Source organism: Atheta coriaria, unplaced genomic scaffold (assembly GCF_025399875.1).
Source record: "Atheta coriaria isolate IRGN ID8LTWV9N9 unplaced genomic scaffold, Caltech_Dcor_3.1 hic_scaffold_5_pilon, whole genome shotgun sequence".
Lineage (NCBI taxonomy): Eukaryota > Metazoa > Arthropoda > Insecta > Coleoptera > Staphylinidae > Dalotia > Dalotia coriaria.
In genome coordinates this window covers 5,127,752-5,152,004 of record NW_027045447.1, presented here as the reverse complement: position 1 = coordinate 5,152,004, position 24,253 = coordinate 5,127,752, and the positions used below count along the sequence as shown (strand labels likewise).

General features: G+C 36.6%; 1 protein-coding gene and 2 long non-coding RNA genes across 8 annotated transcripts; 2 read left to right on the top strand and 1 right to left on the bottom strand.

The window, feature by feature from the left end:
* Positions 1-238: 238 nt before the first annotated feature.
* On the bottom strand, positions 239-21,263 carry Btk (tyrosine-protein kinase Btk29A). Of its 5 annotated transcripts, XM_065303547.1 has the most exons (12): positions 20,673-21,263; positions 19,345-19,549; positions 14,624-14,809; positions 4,380-4,528; positions 3,943-4,007; positions 3,806-3,871; positions 3,504-3,632; positions 3,120-3,313; positions 2,888-3,059; positions 2,411-2,817; positions 2,197-2,330; positions 239-2,100 (listed from the first exon to the last, which is right to left on the bottom strand). In XM_065303547.1, the coding sequence occupies exons 1-12, from the start codon at positions 20,826-20,828 to the stop codon at positions 1,999-2,001; spliced, it is 1,965 nt and encodes a 654-aa protein (XP_065159619.1). In that variant the 5' UTR covers positions 20,829-21,263; the 3' UTR covers positions 239-1,998. The 5 variants fall into 5 exon arrangements, with proteins under 5 accessions (XP_065159619.1, XP_065159622.1, XP_065159620.1 ...); XM_065303550.1 differs by lacking the exons at positions 19,345-19,549; positions 20,673-21,263 and adding an exon at positions 16,055-16,513; XM_065303548.1 differs by lacking the exons at positions 14,624-14,809; positions 19,345-19,549; positions 20,673-21,263 and adding an exon at positions 11,128-11,771.
* LOC135792812 (uncharacterized) lies at positions 19,673-20,728 on the top strand. Its single transcript, XR_010548471.1, has 2 exons — positions 19,673-20,002; positions 20,065-20,728. It is a non-coding gene; the product is annotated as an uncharacterized lncRNA (long non-coding RNA).
* Positions 21,251-23,013, top strand: LOC135792813 (uncharacterized). 2 transcript variants are annotated; one of them, XR_010548473.1, is made up of 3 exons: positions 21,251-21,494; positions 21,992-22,328; positions 22,408-23,013. It is a non-coding gene; the product is annotated as an uncharacterized lncRNA (long non-coding RNA). The 2 variants fall into 2 exon arrangements; XR_010548472.1 differs by having other exon boundaries at positions 21,992-23,013.
* Positions 23,014-24,253: the final 1,240 nt, after the last annotated feature.

The window sequence follows — 24,253 nt, the reverse complement described above, 5'->3', positions numbered from 1 at the left end:
TGTATTATCCTACATATGATCATGCAATTCATTAGCTTGCAAAACATACCCCTGTTCTTTCCATATTCATCCTTAAAGTTAACGTTTAATTATTTAATTGTTCTGATTTTCTACACAATTAACGTTTACTTTTGTTCTCTATTGTTTGGAAACTGTAATATGTTGCAATCAGGCTCAACGTGTAAGTTGTTGTCTCTGAAAATATTCTGATAATTTGTTTCAAATAATAGAGGCACTATTTGGAGTGACAAAGATATATTCAAGTTTTTTTTGTTTGTTTATCTTATTGTGATCATGTATTTTCTGTGAGCCTGAATATGGGATCTTGAAAAATTGCTTTAAGTTTTTTCATTGGGTCTGTTTCCACAATTGGATGTTTCCTGCCATAGTTCTCTCAACTACCCATTTACAAATTACAATCATCATTATTATAATTCTATCACATTATTATTACAGACTATAAGTTCAGCACACATTTATTTATTACTTTCTGGATGATTTCTGCCAATTTTTGTTACATTTTTTGTCTGTTCAGTAAAATTTCCAACTTTTTTATACATTAAAACATTTTTTTTTACATTTCACACTCAATTACACTTAGTGTTCCGTTCATTCAATCATTTCTCTAAATTTATTTGTATGCATCCGAGCATTTGCATCATTTTTGCTTGATTACATACCTAATTAATTAATTAAATACAACTGGCGTTTCCATCGAGCGAAATGCGTACGATTATCTAAAATTAAATACTTCATAAAAGTGATATTTTAAATCGCAAAATACAAGCTTGAAAATTATCACAAAAATTATCAATCAAAATTATAAGGTTTATGTTTGGCATCAAGATTGACAAAGCTCCAATAGCAAACACTACCTATTTTTGTCAATCATTGTCACAAAAAACACAAATATCTAATAAAAGTTATATCATAATATAATATCTACGATGTATTGGTAAATTCCGGTTCATTCAAGGTTCTCAATTCATAGTGTTGCGTTTCGGGGGCTTGAAAAACATTTATAATGGTGATGATCTACTATTGCTATTATGAATTGATTGTTTTATCAAGTCGTCGTGAGGCTGAAACCTCAAACGGCCGCTTTCTGCGCTTCTCGTGAATGTAATATTAGATTGTTCTAGAAACTTGTTCCATGGTTGGTTTTGTTTTCAGTGTGTTAGATAAATTGGTCCAATATACAAAGACTAGCATTGGAAATTTTGCAAATACACTGGCACCAAAATATTAAATATGTATCTCATTATTACATAGTATCATTAATAATAATTCGTCAAAAGTTATTATTTCTTACAAGTTATGTGTATGTTTTGTTTTCGTCGGTGTTCATGGATTTCATCCGTGACTTGTGAAAAAGAAAGATGGATTTCATCATCATCTCAGGTCAATACTTAATCAAATTGCAAAGGTCAACTGCACTGATAAAACTCATGCAATTAATCAACTTTGCAATTGGTTGATATTAATTAATTGGCTTCACTTTTCATTTTAACGCTTTAACATTGTTTCATTGGTATTGGAAATATTCAAGTGTTGATTAACTTATCTCTTAAATACATATTAAATATCCTTGCAGCATCAATCGATTCGATTGACGCTGTACATATTGATAGTATTAAATTAATTCATTAATAAATTCAGTCGTTTAGTTATCGTTCCTTCGATTGCCAACAAATAAATGCTTCGGAAGAAAGCGGTCCTTCCGCAATGGAAAACCATGAATAGCATAAATCGTAAAAGTGCGTATTTCATATGTCGTTTTCTCTCCAATTCGATTTATATTATTGTGCACAGGTCTTATTTCTTTTTTTGGAAGTTGCGTTGATATTTTTATTGTTGCTGCAGCTGATCGCGCCGTTTCGCCTCCCTGCACAGCGTCTGACAGAAGCCGATCCAGGATTGCTCATAGTGGGTGCACAAGTCGCAGCTGGACGCCGAAGACGAGCTGCGCGTCGCCGTTTCGCACACCAGCTGGGCCAGTCAATCAACCAAAATGCCCTGCGACACGTTGATTAATTGCTCTTTGAGGTTGCGGAACGATGGTCGATGTTCTGGCAGCGGGCTCCAACACTTTCTCATTATCTGTTAAACCACAACATAAAAAAAATAAATATACCAGCGTCATTAGCAAATATCAGACTTTGATTGAACGTTTTAATCAAGAAAATTGTCACATACATCGTACACCTCCTTATAGCATCCCTTCGGTTTTTCCAAAATCATGCCCTTCTGCACGCGTTCGACAACCTCGGTGTTTTTCAAGCGCCCATACGGCATTTTGCCACAAGTGAAGACCTCCCACATTAAAACGCCTGCAAAATGAAACTCAGCATTAATCAAGTGTCAAATGCGCGAAGACCTAATTATTCTAGTTGAATGTATGCGCAGTTACCGTAAGCCCAAATGTCGCTTTTCGATGAGAATCGCGTGTAGTTAAGTACTTCGGGGGGTGCCCATTTAATAGGGAACTTGGTACCCCCAGAGGACGTGTACTGATCATCGAGCACGTATCGTGCAAGTCCAAAATCGGCCACCTTGACGATGTTCTCAGATCCAACAAGACAGTTTCTTGCGGCGAGATCACGATGAATATAGTTATGTCGCTCTAGGTATGCCATACCCTTGCAGATCTGAATACACATATCAAGAAGGAGACCTTGGTTACTGGATAATGACTGCTCATGTCGTCGCAAGTAGTTTAGCAAAGAGCCGTGTCGCATGTATTCGGTGACTATGAAAATGGGCCGGTTCTTGCTGCAGACGCCGTAGAGTTGCACGAGATTCGTGTGTTGTAATTTTCTATATAAATGAAGAGAAACAACAATAAATAAGATTTAGTAGCAAAGTTAGGGCAAAATTGCGGACATACGTCATGACTTTGGCTTCCTCTATGAAATCATCTTCGGACATGGTGCCTTCCTTCATCATCTTAACAGCCACATCAATAGATCCCCGCCATTTTCCGCGTCGCACCACACCAAACTGACCAGAACCCAATTCCTCTAAGAGCATAAGTTCGTGTGGATCGATTTCCCATTTATCTAAACAGTACACAACAATGAAACATCGTTTTTCCTAGAATAACTCATAAATGGATTTACCATGACTTAAACCAGCTGTGGCGGGCGCGGGCCGATCGCATGGGCTTGTTTTAAGACGCGACGCCAAACCGCCGCTGTTATGCTTGTGGTAGTTTATGAGGTCAGGAATTGACGTGCAGCAGTGCTTCTCCGATAAGAAGAATTCCCCTTTCGAATTCTGCTTAATATGATAATGTTTGACGTGCGGATGCGGTCTGAAAAAGCAACGCAGGTTGTTAACGTAATTTCTAATCATTTAAACGTCTCAGCAGGCGAGCCAGACTGAGTGGGCGATTAAAAATAGGCCATCATCACGCAAAAGACACTCTTAAACAATAAACTCGACGCGCGTCAAAGTCGAGTGCCTCTTGCGTCTAAAATATGATAATGAGTCTGGACACTTACACTTTTGTATAAAGCGATAGCGTGTAGAGGCCCCTCGTCGACGAATTTCGCACGACGAAGCAGCCCTCTTTGTCTTCGTGCTTCAGCAACGATTCAGAACGTTGACGCGACATGTCGTTCACGTACCATCTATAAAAAAACAAGAAAAAATTAATATGATTTCACCATCTCGGCAACAAAAACTATGTTCAACTCAATTATAATCATTATGCTTTAAATTAACTTTAATTAATTAATTAATTAGGACGTAAAGGCATATTTTACACGCGGGAAAAGAACGTATGGGTACGTGCGCGACTTACTCGTATTGCTGCAGTCCAATTAGTTCTTTCTCCTTCACGTAATTGCTTGGAATGAAGCCGATGGCGCTGCAATGTGGCGAAGACGTTAGACGTGTGCAAAACAATGCGAGGAGCATATTGTAATTATGTCATCTTACCCGTCGCGGTCGCGCACTTTCCACCAGTGCTCTTGCGAGTCGTCCATGACTTCATACTCGGCATTCTGAAAATCGAACGAAAAATGTTGCATTACAAAATTGGCGAACGTTCAAATTCCATGCGATCCGTAAGCATATTGTAACGTGCGCGCTCTTTACGATCGAAGTTTGATATTTGATCTTCTTTGTGGTCTGGCATAACTTTGGTAACAATTTTATCAAGTTTAATTTAATAGTCTGTCTGTACGTTGAAAGTTACAAAGTTACAACCACTTTATTTTAGATGCATTCGATCTAAATAAATTGTTATACAAGTAAAGTTATCATGAAAAAATGATGATAATTTTTTATCACGATATAAAACAAGTATGAAATTACTTACGACCTTTACCAGGGTGTGCAAAAAGAGTAAAGAAAAAAGAGACGTAATTAAATACCTTTTCGAGCGACAAATCCCCGGTTTCGATGGCTTTGTAATTATACAATGCGACGACGAGCTTCGGCCGTATCATCGACTTTTCTTTTTGCTTGGCACTCGGGGTGCCCGGCGTCGCACCACCCGGCATAATTGGACTTGACTGAGCACCTAAAACAACAACAAAAAACCAGGCACATTTAATATTGGCTCAATTTTTCAGACTAATATTGTACTTGCAATTAATAAATTTACATAATAAATTTTAATTAAACGACACTCGGCGTCTCTTAACAACACGAACTGAAAACTACAGCCTCCAGACTGCACTCAATCATTTATTATGAATAACATATGAGCCAAAGTGACCGCCAATCAAATATGTCACACCGATAATAATTAATTAGGATGTTATTTAAACATCGCGTCCTTAAAATGATTAATTAGAAAATTAAGTTTACAGTGTCAGCGTGCGCACGATAACAAAGTGTTTATTGTTATTATTAAATGCATGCGTGACGAGTTAATCATTATTTACAGTTTGTATCCGAATAGATAATTTATTTAACTCCGGGATGGAAGATTTTCATCAAGAAGGGTAATTTATGTTTTTATTGCATGTAATCGCGACTGCACGTTTTAACAATGTAATTGCCGAGAGACAAAAATGATCCGAACAAAAAATATCGTTGCATGATGTAATTGATAATTATACAATAATTATTTGCTCATTACACGCTAGATGACAGCAACGAGACGAGGAAGAAATCAAAATTTAGCTTCGCGCTGCAATTACGAAATTGCAGAAGCAATTAGTAAATCATAAATGAATCAACACATGTGACACAACACAGCATAACATTTTTTCGCTAATGACAATTTTGCGAGGCGAAAAATTATTTGTAAACTATACACACTTTTTTATGTTGTTGTTACTAAACTTTGTTTTGTTTTGTTCTGCGCGGAATATTTTTAAACCGTAATTATTGCTATAAATACAGGTACCATCATGTTATTGTCTATGAAATTGTCTACGAACGGCAATAATAGCAAAATGAAATTAACTATTGCAACAAATGGATATATGGGTAATATCAGCATGTGTGGCTCTCTAATGGCACACATTGCGCAAACATTCGCGACATCGCAATCGGACAATAACTGATGGCAAGAAGCCGCCGTCCCGCAAGCACGAATTACGTGCTACGTGCGCGCAGATTACACACATTGTACACACGCAGAATAATGCAGAATTTAATAGACAAACTGGTTGGATAAAAATGTTGAAAATGATCATTGCGGCCACATCCGAAGCCATAATCATAAATGCAAACGACTAAAGCAACGACGATGTTGCATGTAATTGCGAGGCCTATCAACATTTTGCCGTGCCGCGATTTGCAATTATTTCGTGCCGTTTTAATCGACTTGGTGAGCTTTAGTCTGATCTTTTGTATATGCGTAAAGGTAAATCGCGATGTATTGGGGAAATTGTACGTTTGCGTATTATTATCGGTGTCGTAATCGGTTTTTGGATTTGTAGGTTTTATCTTGAACATCATAAGAGTCAAACTTTCAATTATAGTAACACCACTCTGAAAATAATTTTTATATTGATGCAGAAATATAAAAAAATATTTTTATAATTTTTACCGAAAATAAATAATTTCATTGTTAATTATGAAATTACCGCAAAATTAGCTATACATTTAATAATTACTAAAGTTTCAAAACATTTCAAAGTCATGATCACAGAGAAATCCCACCAAACAAGTTAATTACCAATTTCAACAATTTCAATCGCGCGTAATTCACGCGAAGGACTAAAAATCAAATCAACTAATAAAGTTTTAACGCTGCGCATTAAATCGCTTACCACCCACGTCGCAATTCGGAAAAACAAAACTGCAACTGCAACGTGAATACAATTTCGCATTAAACCGATTTAATTCATACGAAAACCAAAGGTAAAATATACCCAACCAAAACGGAAATGCGAGCGACATAATTATCATCTTACCATGCAAATGAAATGCAAATTGCGTCACACAATGCAAACGGGAATTTTTTTTCTCGTATATGTCATCGCTCCGATGTAAATGCACTTGTGTAAGCTGCGGCGGCCGTTTGATATCAGTTTATCTCAATTATTCGTGCTGCTGCGCGTCCCAGGTATACAACAACTTGAGCTGTGCTACTGGTCTATTCCTAAGCGTATTTCAACTTCGATTCGCACATGCGATATACACACATGCATATGGTAATCCTTTGAATGCGCAACGTGACAGCGAACGCAAAGTAAAAGGATGTTGCCGCCAGTCAGAGTCGGTCGGCGTCAAGGCCTCTTCGTAATTAGGGAATATGTATAAGTAAATAAGTATATGAATATGTGTGTATAGTTATAATGTTGTTTTATCGTTACGTTTTAAATAAAAAGTCCGTTCGTTCATGGCTAATCGTAAACGTTTCGCATTCTTTTTTAGCTGCTAATCTGTAAACACTTTATAAAATGCTGGTTTGTATTTTATGGAATTTATGAATTAAATTTAAATTATGTATACACAGAACATGTAGTGTTCTGGTAGAATTAGGATGAAAAAAATTTGCGGTATACTTGAGTAATTTATGAGTAGATATCCAGTAGGAACAAGTTTTTATAAAATTTTAATAAAATTAATTAAATATGTGTTGAATTAATAAAAAAAGAGAGAAAATAAAATTTAAAGATAATTTTTTATAAGTTTGGTTAATTTAATTTTTATATACCGCCACCAGATGGAGACACTACTCGCAAGTTCAAAATTAGGCAAATAATTGACATATTGTATTACAATACGTATAAAATTTGTTTAACAGGTGTACAACATTCCATTGTTTCAAATGTCCGTTACATTATGCTCCATTACAACATTAATAACACGCCCGACGAAAAACAAATATATTTAAGTCCACCCACAACTTATTGAAAACTTCATTTGGAACTTACATCATTATGCTGCCAAACAAAAATCAATTCGGCGAAGAATTCTCCACGTTTCGAATCATACAAATAAATCAGCGACGTGCCCGTATTTGGAAAGCATCGAACGGAACGCATCACGATCTTCATTTTTTCGTTATTTTGTTTTCGACGTTAATTATCTATCCTCGATCGTAAATCAACCCGAGTGGCACATTTTTATATTTCATACCACTATAAATGATTGTGTTTAGTATTTAGTACAAATGACCATAATTATAACTGCACGATATATAAAAAAAAAGTTGCAATACCATAACAGCAGACGATTAATAATTTATAAAATATACTTTGTAGAATAATAACAAAGTTCAATTTCCTTATTTGAAAATCAAGAAAATAATAAAAATTAAAAATATATTGGCAATTTTATGTAACAATAATTATTTAGAAGAGATTATTAACGAATGCAGAACGATTTCTATCTACAAATATGATTGCCGATTAACATATTTACATACCGAGCCTGGATTTGTTCTGTTCTGAATAATAAGAATAATTTAGTCAAGTCGTTGTTGAATTGTAATCCTATGTATACAGAAAGTACGTTTTGCAACCTACGCCCACGCTACAATAGATTAAATGGAGGTAATGTTAATTAAGTTTAACCGCAAATTAAAGAAACTGATGAATACAAGCGATTAATATTATTATGCTCCATATTTAAACCGTGTAGAATGTGTGAAATAAATTTATTAATACCCGAGTCAAATTGGGAATTTGCGAATGAAAAAAAATTAAATTCGCGTGTATCTTATTGAAAGTAACACAAAACCTACATTATAAAAATTACTTTCGCGAGTGTTCAATAATAAGATTATATTCAACATTGAAAGTAATAAAAAAAATAATAAGATTGTTGACATTTCTAAATCATTTATCGTCAGTCCAAACTTTTTTAAACAAACAACTCTTTAAAAGCGTAAAAAGTTATAAAATATTATCAAAAGTTTAATCAATAAAATGATTCATTTATGACGCTAACAAGAAGCCACTTATAATTAATGATTACAATTATAATTATTATAATTTCAGCGAGGACAAAAGAAAGTGTTTCCACTTGCTATGTAACCCTCCAGGAAGTAATTAGAAAACTGTCTTTTGATGATCTTAATTAGGTAATGGCAAAGCATACTTTTTTACATTTCCTGAAAATGTTTGCTTCACTTTTTACAGCAACATGCATATTTAGTTAAAATGTTAATTTAGGTCTAGTCACATTATTATTAGTATTTAAATTAATTATACTGCATAACATTTAATAGCTTTTTGCGTGTGTACACTGTGCGCAATTAGGTACCGAATGTATTTGTTCAAATTGCAAATCTCGTCGCAGTCGTGCACTTGTTTATCCGTAATTTACCTTCTATTAATTTTCATTACAAAAGCCCTACCTAAATAAGGGATCGTGCACATCTACATAAACACCTCTCACAGACATTATTTCATTACATTTTCTACTGCTAAACTTTATAACGAAAAGGTTGCTGATAGAAAATATATGCTTTTATTTTGAAAGGCAAATATCGCATAAACATGCAAATAGCATTTCATAATTTCATGTATTTTTTCTCCTCTGCAGCAATCGAAATGCTACGGGCTTAAAATAAAATGAAAAAGATGAGACGTGCCCAGATAGTAACCGACATGCAGTTACTGCGCTATTCATGTTCGTTTGCGTAGTTTCTCTTCACAGCGTTCACGCACACACGATTTTTATATGTAGAACAACAACAAGTGGCTGCTCGTCTTCGGCATTTTGAACTGAACTCACCAGTGACGGTCCGAAAGACGGACACGAGCATGCCGCCGAAATTTCGGCACAGCTGTGTGCTCAACGGTAATACGCGCACGATATCCAATTCGCCTGTTTTCACTTGTCACGGTTCGAAGAGAAGATGCACTCGCGCCGCCACATGTATGCCAAAGGTACCCACAACGCCACAGAGTTTAATTAGTATCAATATTGATTCATTCGACGGTGGAAGGTAATCTTCCTGTGAATGTCGGCAAGCAGGTACTGTAAGGATTGCGACGCGCTAAATTAATATCGACGACGTCGACGGTCGCGCGCGCGTACATTACTTAAGTTAATCAACATGGCGACTGGCGACTAGTCGACTACTCCGCGTTGTTCTTGCCGCAAGTTCTCTCTTTTCCGCGCCGTGCGAAGACCGCAATGCACGTTGAGACTGGTTAAGACTACATTACGCCGACCCGCTTTACCACCACCTTCCTGCGGAGCGGTGTGTGTCGGGCCAACGCAAAAGTCAAGAAATATACAGGAAGTTTTATTTAAACAAAAAACATTAGACTTAAATCAAACACACAAAACCAAACTTTAAAATTTGTTAAAGTGGCGCCCTCTTACGACTGAAAATAAAACCAGTGTCCCTTTGACAGAACCTAACCAAGCTTAACAATTATTAAATATATGCATGTCGCGTTGTCTTTGGGTGATTTAATCCGCGTCCTCTTCGAGGTGCTCTTCATCGGCTCCTTGACAACGAGCGCGAGAAACGCCGCACCATGCATATAACAACCGTAACACCGTTAGGTTCTTATGAAGACAGGTTTCTCTCAGCGCACGAACTACCTGTACGCGTACAACCTTCGTACGTTTGCTCACGGCTTCCACGCAGAGTTTTACCCATACACAAGCACGTGCATGTCGGCAATGGGCTAGTTATAAGTTATGAGCGTTATGAGTATGATTAGTTTGTGTATAAACAAATGGCCCATGCGCGCCATGCTCACGCCGGGTAGCCATGAACGTGGCCAAAGTTAAAACGTAAATTTTGTGCACGAAAACTTCGTTCCTATAAATTATATCACCAATGGATGTGGTTATTAATCTTTGTTGTAAATATTTTATCGTGGTTTTCTTTTTCAATTCGGTTTTTTTGATATTTCTGCTACGATGAAAGTTAAGAATGCAAAAAAGTTGAGCGCTGATAACATAAAACATGAAAAACGAATATTTGAACTTATTATCATTTCGTCGAGTATTCATACTCTTTTTATTCGTGGCCTTGGTGCTTCTTCGTAGCTTTATGTTGATTTGCTCTTTGTTCTTTCGACATTGTACTCCGTTATAAATTTCGACGCTCCTTAAGCGAACAATATCCCGATATTAGGCCTTAAATCGCTATGATCATTTAGATTTAAGATATCAAAACGAAGAACAGATGTTGAAAATAGTTAATCCGAGATTACAAAGTTTGGCAATGCTTCCACTGAAGATGAGTAATGAAAAAAAAAATCAGAGAAGCTTAAAGTATCAGACAAAAGTATCATTTAACAAACAAGATAATACGCAAAAACGATATTTTTTTAATAGTACTAACATTTTATGCATATCTTTGATATTCAATGTTTTGCATTTTTTGCGCATTTCAGCTGAGAAATTTGATAACAATGGGTTGGAATTTACAGACCTTTTTTTACTTGCAATAGAAAAAAAAAAGAAATGCTTTACATTATCATTTCATTTGAATGCTTTCACTGGAGAATGTTAAATTTTTGCACCCGGACTGACACTTTTCATTCGTTTTCGGCGCAGTTACAAATTACCATTTTGCCATTTCAGTGCTTCGTTTTTTTTTTTTAATATTCGTCACGTTCTTTTTAACACCATTTAGTCATGCTGATAATAATTTAACAGTTTGCTGATGTAGTTCAATTAAGTGCCGATAAATTATTCTATGTTCGCGTAAATTGTTAATGAAAATAAATCAAACTAATAACGAACCTGGTGCCAGCGGCCAAAAACTCCATTTGCATCCTGTAAACATGCGCATCTTGTCGATGATTAAAACCATATTTTCACTATTGGTATAACTAGACTTTCTGACAAACACACGCGCACAAATTTCACTCTCTTGTCGGTATAAATCAATTAGTGATTATACTGATGATTATGTAGGCTGCAGGCAACAATTTAATAGTGATTAGCATGCATATTGCATTCAACGCGCACAATATCCAAACTGTACTGAACGAATTGACAATTCGACTATGGCAATACGTCGATTGTCGCGAGGCGCGAACGCAAACCGCGCGACAATGTGTAACACCGACGCGGATTATAAAGCGCGATTATTCCGCTTCGCATGCTCGACGCATCTGCCAAGCGCGTCCACTCCGCATTCGAATTAAATCGAAAATCGAACTGGGCGCAGAGAGCTTACGGCGTTACGCGGGCCAGTCCGGTTTTTTTTCATTGCACATCCGTCCGGGCACAATGGTCTCGGTTGACTAAACGCTTCCGATACCACGGGGCAACCAACACACGAAACCGTCGACGACGCGCGCTACCAACACATGGAGACCGGTCTCAGGTATTGTAATATATGTGTACATATTACAAAACCGCGTGTGCAGCGTGGAGCACATCGAACGCAGATCACAAAAAGTACAAAACGCACGAAAACTGGTAACGGCCGCGCGACCAGCAACACGCCGAATGTTTATCTATAGGCTACTTGATGTTCCTGGAAGCGACGACTTGTAAGATGACCATCAGGACAATAAACAAACTAACCAACAACTAAAAAATATTTATCAAAAAGCAGTAAAGAAATTTATCGCTTTATGGTAGCCATAATCTATGCTTTTGTCATATCTATTTCTTCGTTTGTACTTTTAATTTTATCTTATGACACATTAACTGACGCATGTGTTGATGATTTATTTTTGACCATGATTTTTCTTTCATGAAATTAACATTCAAAGAGTTAATTGCAATAAAATCATGTGTCCCTCAAAAAACACTTAAAATTCCAAAAAAAATATCTATTTAGGACTAAGTAGGTAAGTACTTAAGTTAATATGGCAGATATGTTTTTAAGGTTATACTCATGGCGTGGTTATTATTATCAATAATTTAGTATTGCATTTACTCAAATAATTAAGGCCAATGACATCGCTATTCAACGAAATATAAAAACTATGAATGTCCAAATAAACAAAAAGACGAAATTTACTAACTTCCGTCAGGTTACCTTCCGGTTCAATTAAAAAACGATAAATACATGCTTTTAATCTTTACTGCACGCAACCAGCAAGTCAAAATTATGAATATGTACTCTAAGTTGCCTATATAGACATATAATTCAAAATACACACTGTATATTTTAAAATAACAAATTCCATGAATTCTAAGACAAAATATAAATCACCATAAATAATGCTTGCTCTAATAAGTATAATCATTTGCGCTTTAACTTAAATTATCACCGTATTGCTCAAATTCCGTAAAATAATTATGACAAATTGAGATATCACTGCGCCTGCTGAACCAAATCACTACTATTCCTTATACTGCTACAATTTGCTAGCACTAACCACTTAAAATCTGCCTTAAAAGCATATTAAAACATAAGCTCGATGAAAAATTCAAACAATTTCCGTTAAGCATTGCGCCGTTAGCCACTGAAACACAACGATAATAACACACACACACACACACACTAAAGACTGGCTGCAGATACAAACTTAAAAATTTTAAAGTTTAATCGCGTTTTAACACCATGAATTTAAAATTCACACCGTGGATCACTTCGCAACAGTTAATACGACGAGCTTTAAAGCGTTTAAAGGAAGGCGATGACCATACGCGACGCGCACGTCCACGACCGTCGCACTCGCGATTGAAAATATTTCTATGCGCAAAGTCATAATAATACAGCTGCGGACAACACCGGAGGAATATTCATCAGGCACGACAACGCTAAACGCCAAACACATCATATACACACACACACAGCAGTCATAAACTCAAATAAAAATAATGAATATTATAATGGCATAATAGAAGAGACCATGTACGCGATTTACCATATAACATTGCCAAGTGTAAATGAACGCTATATACACTATGTTCAAAGAAAATTTAAATTTACATGAATCAAAACGTGTTTTATTCATTGCAATTTTATGTAAATTTAATTTAAACGGCGAAAAATTATAATTAACTAAGGACTGTGTATGTTCTGCACAGGTTTCCTATTGTATGTGCCTTGCATGGGAGTCGAATAGGTGTGTTATATTGAATTTGATTATGTTGCTAGTTGGCTACTTCGAATGTGCGCACGTTGTTTGTCGCTGGTCGTTGATCGTTGGCGCTGTGATGGCGATGGCGTAATTATAATCGTCGGGCACGACGACCGATGAGCAGATAATTAAAAGTACCTACGTGGCATGGCGTACCACGTCAATGTACACATCATAACAAATATGGATTCATGTGCACATATTTAAATTGTTATAATCAGATAGGAACAATGGGTCAAGTTCAACTTGAAATTTGTGTGCAAATTAATTCATTACTGGGGGTATTGTCATTGAAATTGCATAAACATTGAAGACATTAATTAATTTCCTCTAATTATCATTTTTTCCGATTGTGCTTACGAGAATTTAAAAGGCTTTGTTGTCAAGTGAAAATCGGTTATCACTTTATCGGTTGTCGTATTTCGAGTTGATTTTTTTAAATTTCACGCTTAAATTTCGAGCATAAATTTTTAACAATGAGATTCGTGACGTGAGAGAATACCGGTCGAACCAATTTGAATTTGAATTTAAAAAGTCGTTACCAAATGTTTACAATTTACAATACAATAACCGAACGTGGGTAGAATGTGGGTCGCCATGTTGTTGTTCCCCTCTGATAAGACCGCACCAGTTGAAATCAACTTCGCTTTTTTGGCGCATTTAAATGTGGTTTTTTTCTCGGTCATTCGAACGTGTTGTTATTCCCATACATCAACACTATACATATTGGCTAGACCATGAGTGAGTAATCGCTTTGCATTCGAATTCTAGTTATTCCACTTATCACCGCATACAATTAAAACCGCAGCGCTTTTTTTACAAGTTTCTTTACGTGATTGCTTTGTAATATTCGTTGGAACGCTGGAAGTTGATTCAAGCAGTTAAATCAGGCCACCGAATCGATACCAGCGATACTGACAACATCGCTCGAAATAAAATTTAATCCCAACAGCAGGAGAGCAGCAGGATAAGCTCGGCTCGGCCTGTACCTTTTTGGCGCACATGTGCTCTTTATATTTAATCTGTTATGGCGAAGCGGAGATATAAAAGTTTTAGAAATGTCAAACGCTTCGGATTAGATTATGGCCTGAAATGGTTTCGGCCTCAACTCAACGCAATAGAAAATATTTGAATGTCAAATGAAGATGTTAATGTTACACTTAAAGTGGAAGAAAAAAAAACGGTTTACTTACTCTGTTGCTTCTGATTTTCCTTGTTATGTTCTAAATCCTCTTGTATTGTGAGGTTGGTTTGCGTCCAGAATGTGGCGTTTCCGCATCCAGTACTGAATTTCGTCGTTTCCTTACAGCAGGACCAGCGTTTGCTGTTCCACACTCCTTGATGGAAGCGCTTGCGGAGATTTAAATTATTGACACACACTGTAAATGCAAAACAATACATTCAGACACATTTATTTACTTTGTATAGAATTACGTAAGAAGGTAAATTATTTGAATCAATCAATGATTGATTGCGTTCGCAGCAATCTATTGAAATTATTCAATCAATAATTATACTTGATAGTGCCTGTATTAGTTCCTTAACGTGGTTCATTTAATTGTAGAGGAAAAATAAGTACCTGTATTTATAGACATTATATTGTTGCATTGTGTAGAAATGTAATTCATCAATCAATTCATTCAACGAGTTCTCTTTAAATTATTAAAATGTTATTATTTATATATTACGGATTTTCCAAGTATTTATTTGGAAAACCTCTTGCGATTTTCATCGGATTGGTGAGAGGGCGCACCCGTCAACAACGTCGGCCCTTGTGTGACTAAGCGCGCTTAGGTTGCGCACCAGATGATAAGCTTTCCCCCACTACTTTTTGCGGGTGGCCCACGGGTATGAAAGCACAACCCGCACCGAGCAAAGTGTAAGCCGAGCCTGGATCACCCAGCAGTCCACCCGCTTTCTCCGTTTCTCCTCTCCTCTTTCTTATTTCTAGTTTTCGGTTCAGATCGGGTTGTATTGCGCACAGAATTTCCTATTTCTACCGCATTGCGCGCTCTCTGGTGTCGTAAATTGCTTCATTTTATTACTTCTATACTGCTGTTTTTGTTCATTATCTCTTTGCTTTTATTTAAAAAATTTAAAATACAACCAAATTATTACCACTATACCTACTCTATCATACTACTACTTTACTTGTGTAAAGACATAAACTATTAAATGTAATGTCCAAACTAAAGGTAGTAGTAACACAAGTAATACTACTAAACTAGGAACTATTAACGACCACATTTTGTACTAGCAACTTTCATTCAAAGAAGCATAAACCGTGTATTCGCATTAACGCACCAGTAAAAGTTGAACAATATCAATGATATATTTTCCGCATAGGCCACATATCGCAATCTAAGAAACTTTATGAGTCTACGAGGATTTATTAATCAAGTTTTTTAACTGCAAAAAAGTCGACGTGAAATTAATACGCGACAAGTTGGTGAACGATTAATGATTACAGTGTTTCTACTACATCACAAATAGTGTACGTACGAGTGTATTAATGCATTCACAATAATGTACCACAACAATTGATTAAATTATAATTTAATGAAACCTTAGTAGTTTGGGAAACCACATATTAAAAAAAAAACATGTGATAAAAAAAACTGTACCATGTGTGGCTATACCGGTAAATGGATGTTGTTAAAAACACTAAGTCGCATTGATGACTTTATCAAGATAGATCTTCGCTCGTGTTAATTTTTTGTTCTCCGTTGGCATTGCTGTCATTCACGATGTGTTTTTTCATCGACATCTGTCGATTCGCAGGCTTTTCTTCTTTCGCATTTCTCCACCTGCGCGTCGCTTCGATTTCGCCTTAGTTTACTTCATTTATCACCGTTTTCATTATGCTCATCCGCAGCAATTCGTTATCGGCTATTATTTCGCACTCGCGACGCACACTTAATTCACGTCAGTGTGCTACCGCGCAGCATGCGTTACACTTTTCATGGATTCGACCAATATAATATACACACAGACCGCGCGCGTCTTTCAACACAATACAATTAAATTAACCCTGTTTCATTTACGCGTGGATTGCGGACGAATGTGTCGACCGGACGGACTATAGGCGGTATACTAAACCGATTTGCAGACAAGCAGCAGCACAAAACAGCTTTGCTTCGCCTGCCACACCAGCAGGTAGAAGTAGACGGATAGACGATACGATAGAGACGTTTATTTGGACTTACAAATTACTAGAGCGTACGGCGACAATCCACTTTAATACAATAATGGCGCGCGCATGTGAGTGTACGGTGGATACGGGCAGAAACAATAATGCAATCTACACTAAACTAGTATGTTGGTATTATATACCTCACACAGAGTGTTATATAAAAATACTGCAACAACAAGGTAATAAAATTTCCCCACGATAAAAACAGACTATCGATCTAATCAACCTAATTGGATAAAAAGCAGCAATTTAATTTTATACTTTGTTTAACATTAATATAATTTTAAATTAAATTAAATTTTTGTTTTGAACACTCTGTAATAATATACATATCGTATAACTAATGTGTATCATGTTCATCATTTATACAAGGAGTATTTTAATTCCAAAGGCCTAAAATTGTTTAAACGGTTTCAGTAATTATTCCAGGTTATACTAGTTTTTAATTTTTGATTTACTGCTTCATATAAAATTAATTGTCATTAATGTACGTGTGTGGTGTTCAGAAAGTTCAATGTGGGTGGTCAACATAATATTGTAACGCTTGCTGTCACATCATCAGACATGTTCATCTAAAATGAGTAAGGCACTTCCACGCTTTATAAAGTCATCATTAAAAGTTTAACTAATTGGATGTCAGTGTTAAGTTTATAAAAGTAAACTTAAGTTTAAAAATATTTTTGGTAATTTTTTAACACTCTGTGTTTTTGTATAAAAATTTGAAGTGAATATCCGCATATCCGTTCATTGAGGTGACTTAATCGTAAGGCGCACGCGCGATAGCCACCGCTTCACACTTCACATGCAACCGAACGCAGCGCTCTGTTTGTTGCCTGCTGTTCGCGGCACGCCGGCAAGAAGCCAGCAACAAATCGTAATAAATTTAATTAAAAACTTGGCGTGATGGAATTATGTGGCCGACCGTCGGCGTTCGCACGTGGTACGGATGGCAACTCGCTACGGAACGAAATTGCCGTGTAATTTCAGACAGACCAACGCGCTGCGCCGCGCAGATTGGGACAAAACTGAGTGCAGAGCATCGAAAACCGAGAAAACACCAACTTTATGGCCAAGAGTATTGCGCGGAAAACTGTTTACGCAAACAACGCCAGCTTCATGCCCTAACAAATGTTGACTGGAATTCAACAGTGCAATTTCACACTAATTTGTATTGAGAATGGAAAAAGTAAGTGAATAAGTAATCAGGTAATTTTCAAATCTCGGTGAATTTAGCTCATTTAGGGCCAGTTTTTTTCTTATTACATTATCACCCAAATTTACTTCAGTAAATAGTTCGCGTAGGTTCCGCTTAAATCCACCGGGGTACTTATGCATGCACACAGGACAGAACAATGCAAATGTGTTCATGGCAGAGTGGCACCGCACTCGGCTTCAGATTTCAAGCGAGAAGGATCCGTGGAAAGTGGAATTGAGTTTTCTCTAAATTCACCACCATCATGCCATCTCCACCACTCACAGGTTCGCAAATTGCGCCCAAATTTGCGGGACCTGTCGTCACCGCGTCTAGACTGGAAATATTCAGCGCACAATAGTCCTACCAAACTCCAAACCGAAAACTCTATTAGGGAGTTACTTTCTACTTTAGTCTCCCAAATGGCATATCGCGTGTATGTAACACATAACAATACCGCAAGTTTCTTCGCATTTTCTGGAGTGTAACAATATCCTAGATAATATAAATTATCCTAGATGCATTCTACTGGAAGATAATAAAATTCTAATACAATTTTCTGCTATTCTCATCAACTTATACCAATACAATATAATAGACATAAATATAAGTTGCTTCATTTTAAATATCTTCTAATCCTTAATAAATTTACCTGAGAATCACCATTTCATCATTTATAACGGTCCGAGAAAATTAGGAAATGTCATAAGTGGCATTTAAATTTATGACAATACTATAAAATGCAAAGTGGAATTCTTTCAAAATGTCTTAAGAAACTTATACACGTTCAATATTGGCACTTGAGCTTGCTCTTAAACGTTATCGGTCATTTTATGACACTACTTTAGTGCACAATTAGAGTGGCGTGAATAAACGCAAACCAGAAAGAGAAAATCATTCCACAGACGTCTTTGACGTCACCAATGTGTCATCATTATTCTCTCATTTTGTATACTGAACCAAAAAGGCATTCCGCAGTTGAACCAAACAAAAAGAACAGACTGTTAAATTCTTTAAATGCCGAAGCAATGCGTAACAAGAACGGTTTACTTTTTTTCCTTTGATCGGTCTTCATCTAGCTGCCCATTCAAGACATGGGTTGCAGACATGTTCGAGACCTTTTCATAATGTTATTCAGTTCTACATACTTGCTGTATTCTGTACTGAATAACAGTTGGGTGTGCGGATGCGGTAGACACTTGTGTATCTTGTCTGAGGGGGTTTTCGATTTCTTTCTAGCGCTAAGCGGAAGACAAACCCTTTTTGAACGAGCATATTTCATTTCACATTTCACGTAATAGACAAGCAGTGCGTCCCTTTGTTATTTTTATTTTATTTTATTTCTAATGCGTACAATAGACGCAGTGTTATGTTAATCTCATCAGTCATAATACGCGCAGGCATGCTACCACCAAACGACTTCAATCTCCGGCGTGCTGGCCGAGCTCATTTTTCATTCCCCGGCAGGCTTCACTCAGCACGCCAGGCACTATGTTAATAAGCACGAAAATGCATTCTGAATAATATACCTGAGCGCAACGACTTGATCCACTCCTGCCGTTCGACGTCCGACTGGGCGTTCAGATAGAGGGTGTAGTCGACGCCGACTTCCGTGTAGCCGACCAGGAACGGATAGTGTACGGCCACCGTGTTCTCCTCTTTGAAGCTCGTCTCGTCGGCGACTTCGATCGTGTGCACGCTATCCCTGTAGATGCGTCCCTTCTCGCGGCGTTTCTACACGCACCAAACCGGCAAACAACAAAATACGCAATTACACAAACGCGGAATAAGACAAGAAGACAATCTGTCTGAGGTTGATAGAAGCGTAGGGCTGGTTTGCAATTAGAAAGGTGACTGTGCTCGGCGGTGTGGCGCGGCGGGCAGCGAGCCGATGTTTACGCGGACGCCGTTAGGGCAGAGGGTGAAAAAGTACGTGTTGGCGTCGCGACGCCGCACACCGATCCCACCCTAAATGTGCGCGCAGCTCGCGCACGCCGCGCTGGAGGGTTTTTAGAGAGCGAGCGATGCATGCTACACAGCTGTGTGTTCAAACGCATACGCAGTGCGATTACTCATCGTGCAGAGTTCCAGATTCACCCTTTAGAGGGAGACCCTTTTATAAAAAATCAAAATACCACGAGTCATATTATTCTAGGACTTGTTTCAACTTATTTTTTTAAGGAAAAAGTTAAATAAAGTACAAATAAATTAAAATAACCTTAAAATACTAACACTGGAATAATTTTTAGGTTAAACAAACATAACCACAGCTAACAAGAGTTAAAATAATGTTATTATATCTATTATCACGTAATTATCAAAATGACTCATCTAAAATTGATGGGATTAAGCAAATGGAAGCTAAAATAATATTTGAAATGATATAAGATCTTCCTACCTTTAGTTATGATTTATGTTTTAAGTTTCATAGTAAACTTTTGTGTTTGCGCAGTAACAGCGCCTGAGTGTCAGCACGCGCAACTAAAATTAGCAAAGAAACAAAAGCAAACTGCAGTTTGCCTTGCCCGTAACCCGTGCACACTGCATTTGCACCGCATTTTCTTCATCGGTAGCAGCGCTATCTTGGCGACTCTAAACATAAAACCGAAAACAGACGCACGCATAATCTAAACAAGTAACTTGAACTCACCGTGTATACACTAGTTCAATGTGATAACTCGCTTAGCATATTATTTATAAACAATCAATGCGTTGTTGCACTTTGCGTGCACGAACATATTTTAGAAACAAACACATTTTACGACTATATTGCAAACCAGCGCCACACATACATATCATATGTTGTTATTATTATTATTATTTATATCGTAACTAGATAAAATTGTACAATGTATACCTCTTTGTTATCAGTGTCGTAATAAATTAAAGATGTGTTGGAGAGCACAAACCATCGTTGTTTGAAATTGACTTTTGTGTAGGGTTTCTTGTTTTGTGATCGTTTCACCATGCAACCCTCCTTGACGACGGTGTCCAAATATTTATTACTTGGCATTTTGTTTACGATTTTATTTACTTATTTTGTAAAAAAAAGTAAACACAACACTGCACGATTCACTTTTACATCACTTTCGATAGTAAATACCGTATATCACCGAACTTAAGTCATAGTTGCGCTTATCTGTTAAGTCCGCTGGGCGATTATCGCGAAACAATGAAACTATAACATGTTGTCTTGTCTTTGCGCCCCGCGCCGTCCGATGTTAGGTTATAACTTGTCTCATGCGTTCGTTTCCCTTCGACTTCGACGTCCAACTTCAACTTGGGTTTTTGTTTTCTTCGGCGCGCTCACGCGCCTGTGCATGAGGTGCGCGCGGCTCCCCGTTCCCTTGTTTTCGTCTTTTTTTTTTTGTTTCACTTATTTTCACCCAATGGGAGCGACGAAGGTCACACTATGCGAGTTAAGTCGAGTGCGCGTAAGTCCACTGCGCGCTCACTTCTCACATGCCGCTGCACCTTTGCGCTCAGCTCCGCGTTTACGACTCTCAACCGTGCGCGCACAGGTTCTTTAGGTTTTAACTTTTCTTTATGGAGCATGCGAGAACGACTTAAGTTTCAAACTTAAGTACATATCTTCGCTTTGAATATTCATACTACAGTCTTACCGCCGTCTACGCCTTAGCAGATTATCTACCATTGGTTGGTAAGCAGAGAAATTGAGGTAATGAATAAGTGCACTTGCTTTACACCAGTTTTGAGTCGTTAGGACATGCGTCCGCACTTGTCTCCAACACTGCGCAACGCAGACTAATCCAGTTGATGCAAGAAGTACGCGTGCGTTATTGAACTAATTCTTATCTGCGCGTTAAATAAGCGCATACAATCAAATTTTACACACCACCTATAAAATTTAACCACGCAATGTGTACACACCCTAACAAATAAACGCTCGCAAACAAACTGATTTGAATTGGTGAATTGTGTATCACACTTCATAAACATATTCCATATTGAGTGCTAATTTATACCGAGTGTACACATATGATAACACCACTTAGCATAATTTAAAATTTTATATTTTACTTTCATTGCACACGTTGTTAACATGAAATAAAGTCTGTATGATTCATTTATTCAAATTAAACGTCGTCGAAATATACTCAACCATTTTGTATTTGTGTTAACACACTGTTTTCATATGTATCAATTGATTTCCAGGAATAATTCCAGGAAGTGTATGACTTCCCACTGTGGAACGCGAATAATCTTACGATGGAAATGATCTTAACAACTTTACATCTCACTTTAAACATGTACAAAGAATTTTTAAAGTATTTTTTAAGTGTGTAATGGAACTGCTGGATGACACTTGTAGTCTATTGCTTGTTGAAGCACTCAATTAACTAGCTGTTTTAAATAGAAGTCTTTTAGTGTTAAGCTGACTGAAATACCACTTTAATTGGTACTTCCTGTACAATACGATATAGATATGTGTGTGAGGCATGTGAACATCGACATGTGAAACAATCTTCAAACCGCACGTTGAATGATTATGGTATTTTTAAATGTAAATCCGCATTGTGTGCGGTCAAAATAAAATTGCAATCACGTACGATTAATTTTGGTATTTCCAGGAATTATTTGCCGAAATTTAACTTTCTGTCAACTATTTTGGGCAGGTTTTAATTAATTATGTGCGAATGATTTACACGTTAACGATCTCGTCTGAATTTCAATGGGCAAACAAACGTTTTAAACACTTTGTGTGCATAAACCGCACGATGGCACTAATTCGATGAACACACATTCGAACACGATGATATGTAATGTCCGACTCTAATGAGCAACCGCGAACGTTGTGAACTCTTTGTCACTTTCGACTTTGCCTCGTCTCTTTCAATCCGAACACATCATCGCACTAACGCGTCCGGGAAGTTTACGCATTAACTTCTTCAGTTGGATGATATATTTGCTTCGTGGTTTTATTTTTAGACACTGTTGGACTTGGCGGGTGGCCTTTTTTGTAAGGCACGTATATTAATGTGTTAAATGCAATGTTATTTCAATGTTGGAATCAAAATCACGAACTTGAAGTTATCTTATCATGTTGTGCAATCGTAATTTAAACATACGAACAGTTAAACTATTTGACGATGTATAACAATTACGCATTGTTTGAGTTTTTACATTTTGTATAAAATATTATAAATTAAATATTATACACACTGGTTTTACTCACATATTTATTAGAAATTGTATTATTTTGATGTAATTTGAAGAATTAGTACTGCGTATGTTACTGCTGCTCCAACCATCTGCAAAGTATAACAATTTTTAAGGTTAACTTTGGTTAGACCAAAGTATTCAATGTGTAACTTTGTTCAAAATTCAAACAAAAGATTAGGTAGGCAACCAATATACTAAACTACATATTCTGGGTACTCTTCATCACCTGAAGTTTCATTAGCAAGTTGAAAACTTTGTTTGAATATTGAACAAGTTTCACAAACTTCTATAAGCACAAATAAACCTATGCAAAATGGCGAATATAGTTATTTACATTATACATAAGAGAATTCTCGATATTTATAATCCCCACAATCCAATACTCAAATTTTTCATGAACCAATTGCAGTGAGAATTGTTTCATTATCATATAAAGTTCAGCATCCTGTATAGTTGGCAACCATACATGAATCGTTCCTATCAGTTCAATTAACTAGAAATTAGAATACTTCTAAATGAACTGTTTGATTCAGTATGATTTTTATTACTCACTTGGTTTTTTACTTTCTGAACTGAGTTGGTCATTAATGTGGTTTGGAATATAAATACCATAAACCATAAAATCGTTAAAATTATTGTTTCCTGATGAGTGCTATAATCCAAAACTAGCCATTTGTAAACAAGCAATGTTATATTAATAAAGTTTGAAGCAAGTGTTGAGCCCAACCACAGATTAAAACATCCATTGATGTCTCTTCCAATGTCAAAAACCTGAGAGCAAAGTTTTCTCACTTCAATTATCTTTATAACGATTGTAGAATTTGTGAAATTTACACGTTTAGTTTCGTTTTCAACATTTAATACGTGTAATTCTTTAGTAATTCCTTTGATAACATATTCAAGTTCTCCCAAAATTAAAGAGAAATAAATTGTCAAAAAGAGCATGTGTGTTCCACAAACAAACAAATAAATACTGAAAGGTAATGTTGATACAGCTTGTATTCCAATAAGCAGAGATATAAAAATAATTGAATATAGAAAACTGTTTGGAAACTCATTTCTCACGTTATTCTGGATTGACAACTTCTGTTTTATTGATGAAATGCTGGTAATTGCACGTAGTAACTTCTTTTCTTGTATCCAGGGTTCTATCAAAGCAGTTGTGTAAACTAAATCATAGAAACATTTAGTTATAATGTCCACAGAAAGTCGTCGGGGTATAAAGGAATCCACCCATATATTTGCAACAATTAA

Excerpts from the sequence above, each read along its gene's own strand:
- Btk (XM_065303547.1), bottom strand. The coding sequence starts at position 20,828 with ATGCCAAGTAATAAATATTTGGACACCGTCGTCAAGGAGGGTTGCATG. Across the intron at positions 19,550-20,672 it reads ACGACACTGATAACAAAGAG|AAACGCCGCGAGAAGGGACG; the intron begins GTATACATTGTA and ends TGGTGCGTGTAG. Across the intron at positions 3,872-3,942 it reads AAAGTGCGCGACCGCGACGG|CGCCATCGGCTTCATTCCAA; the intron begins GTAAGATGACAT and ends GCCACATTGCAG.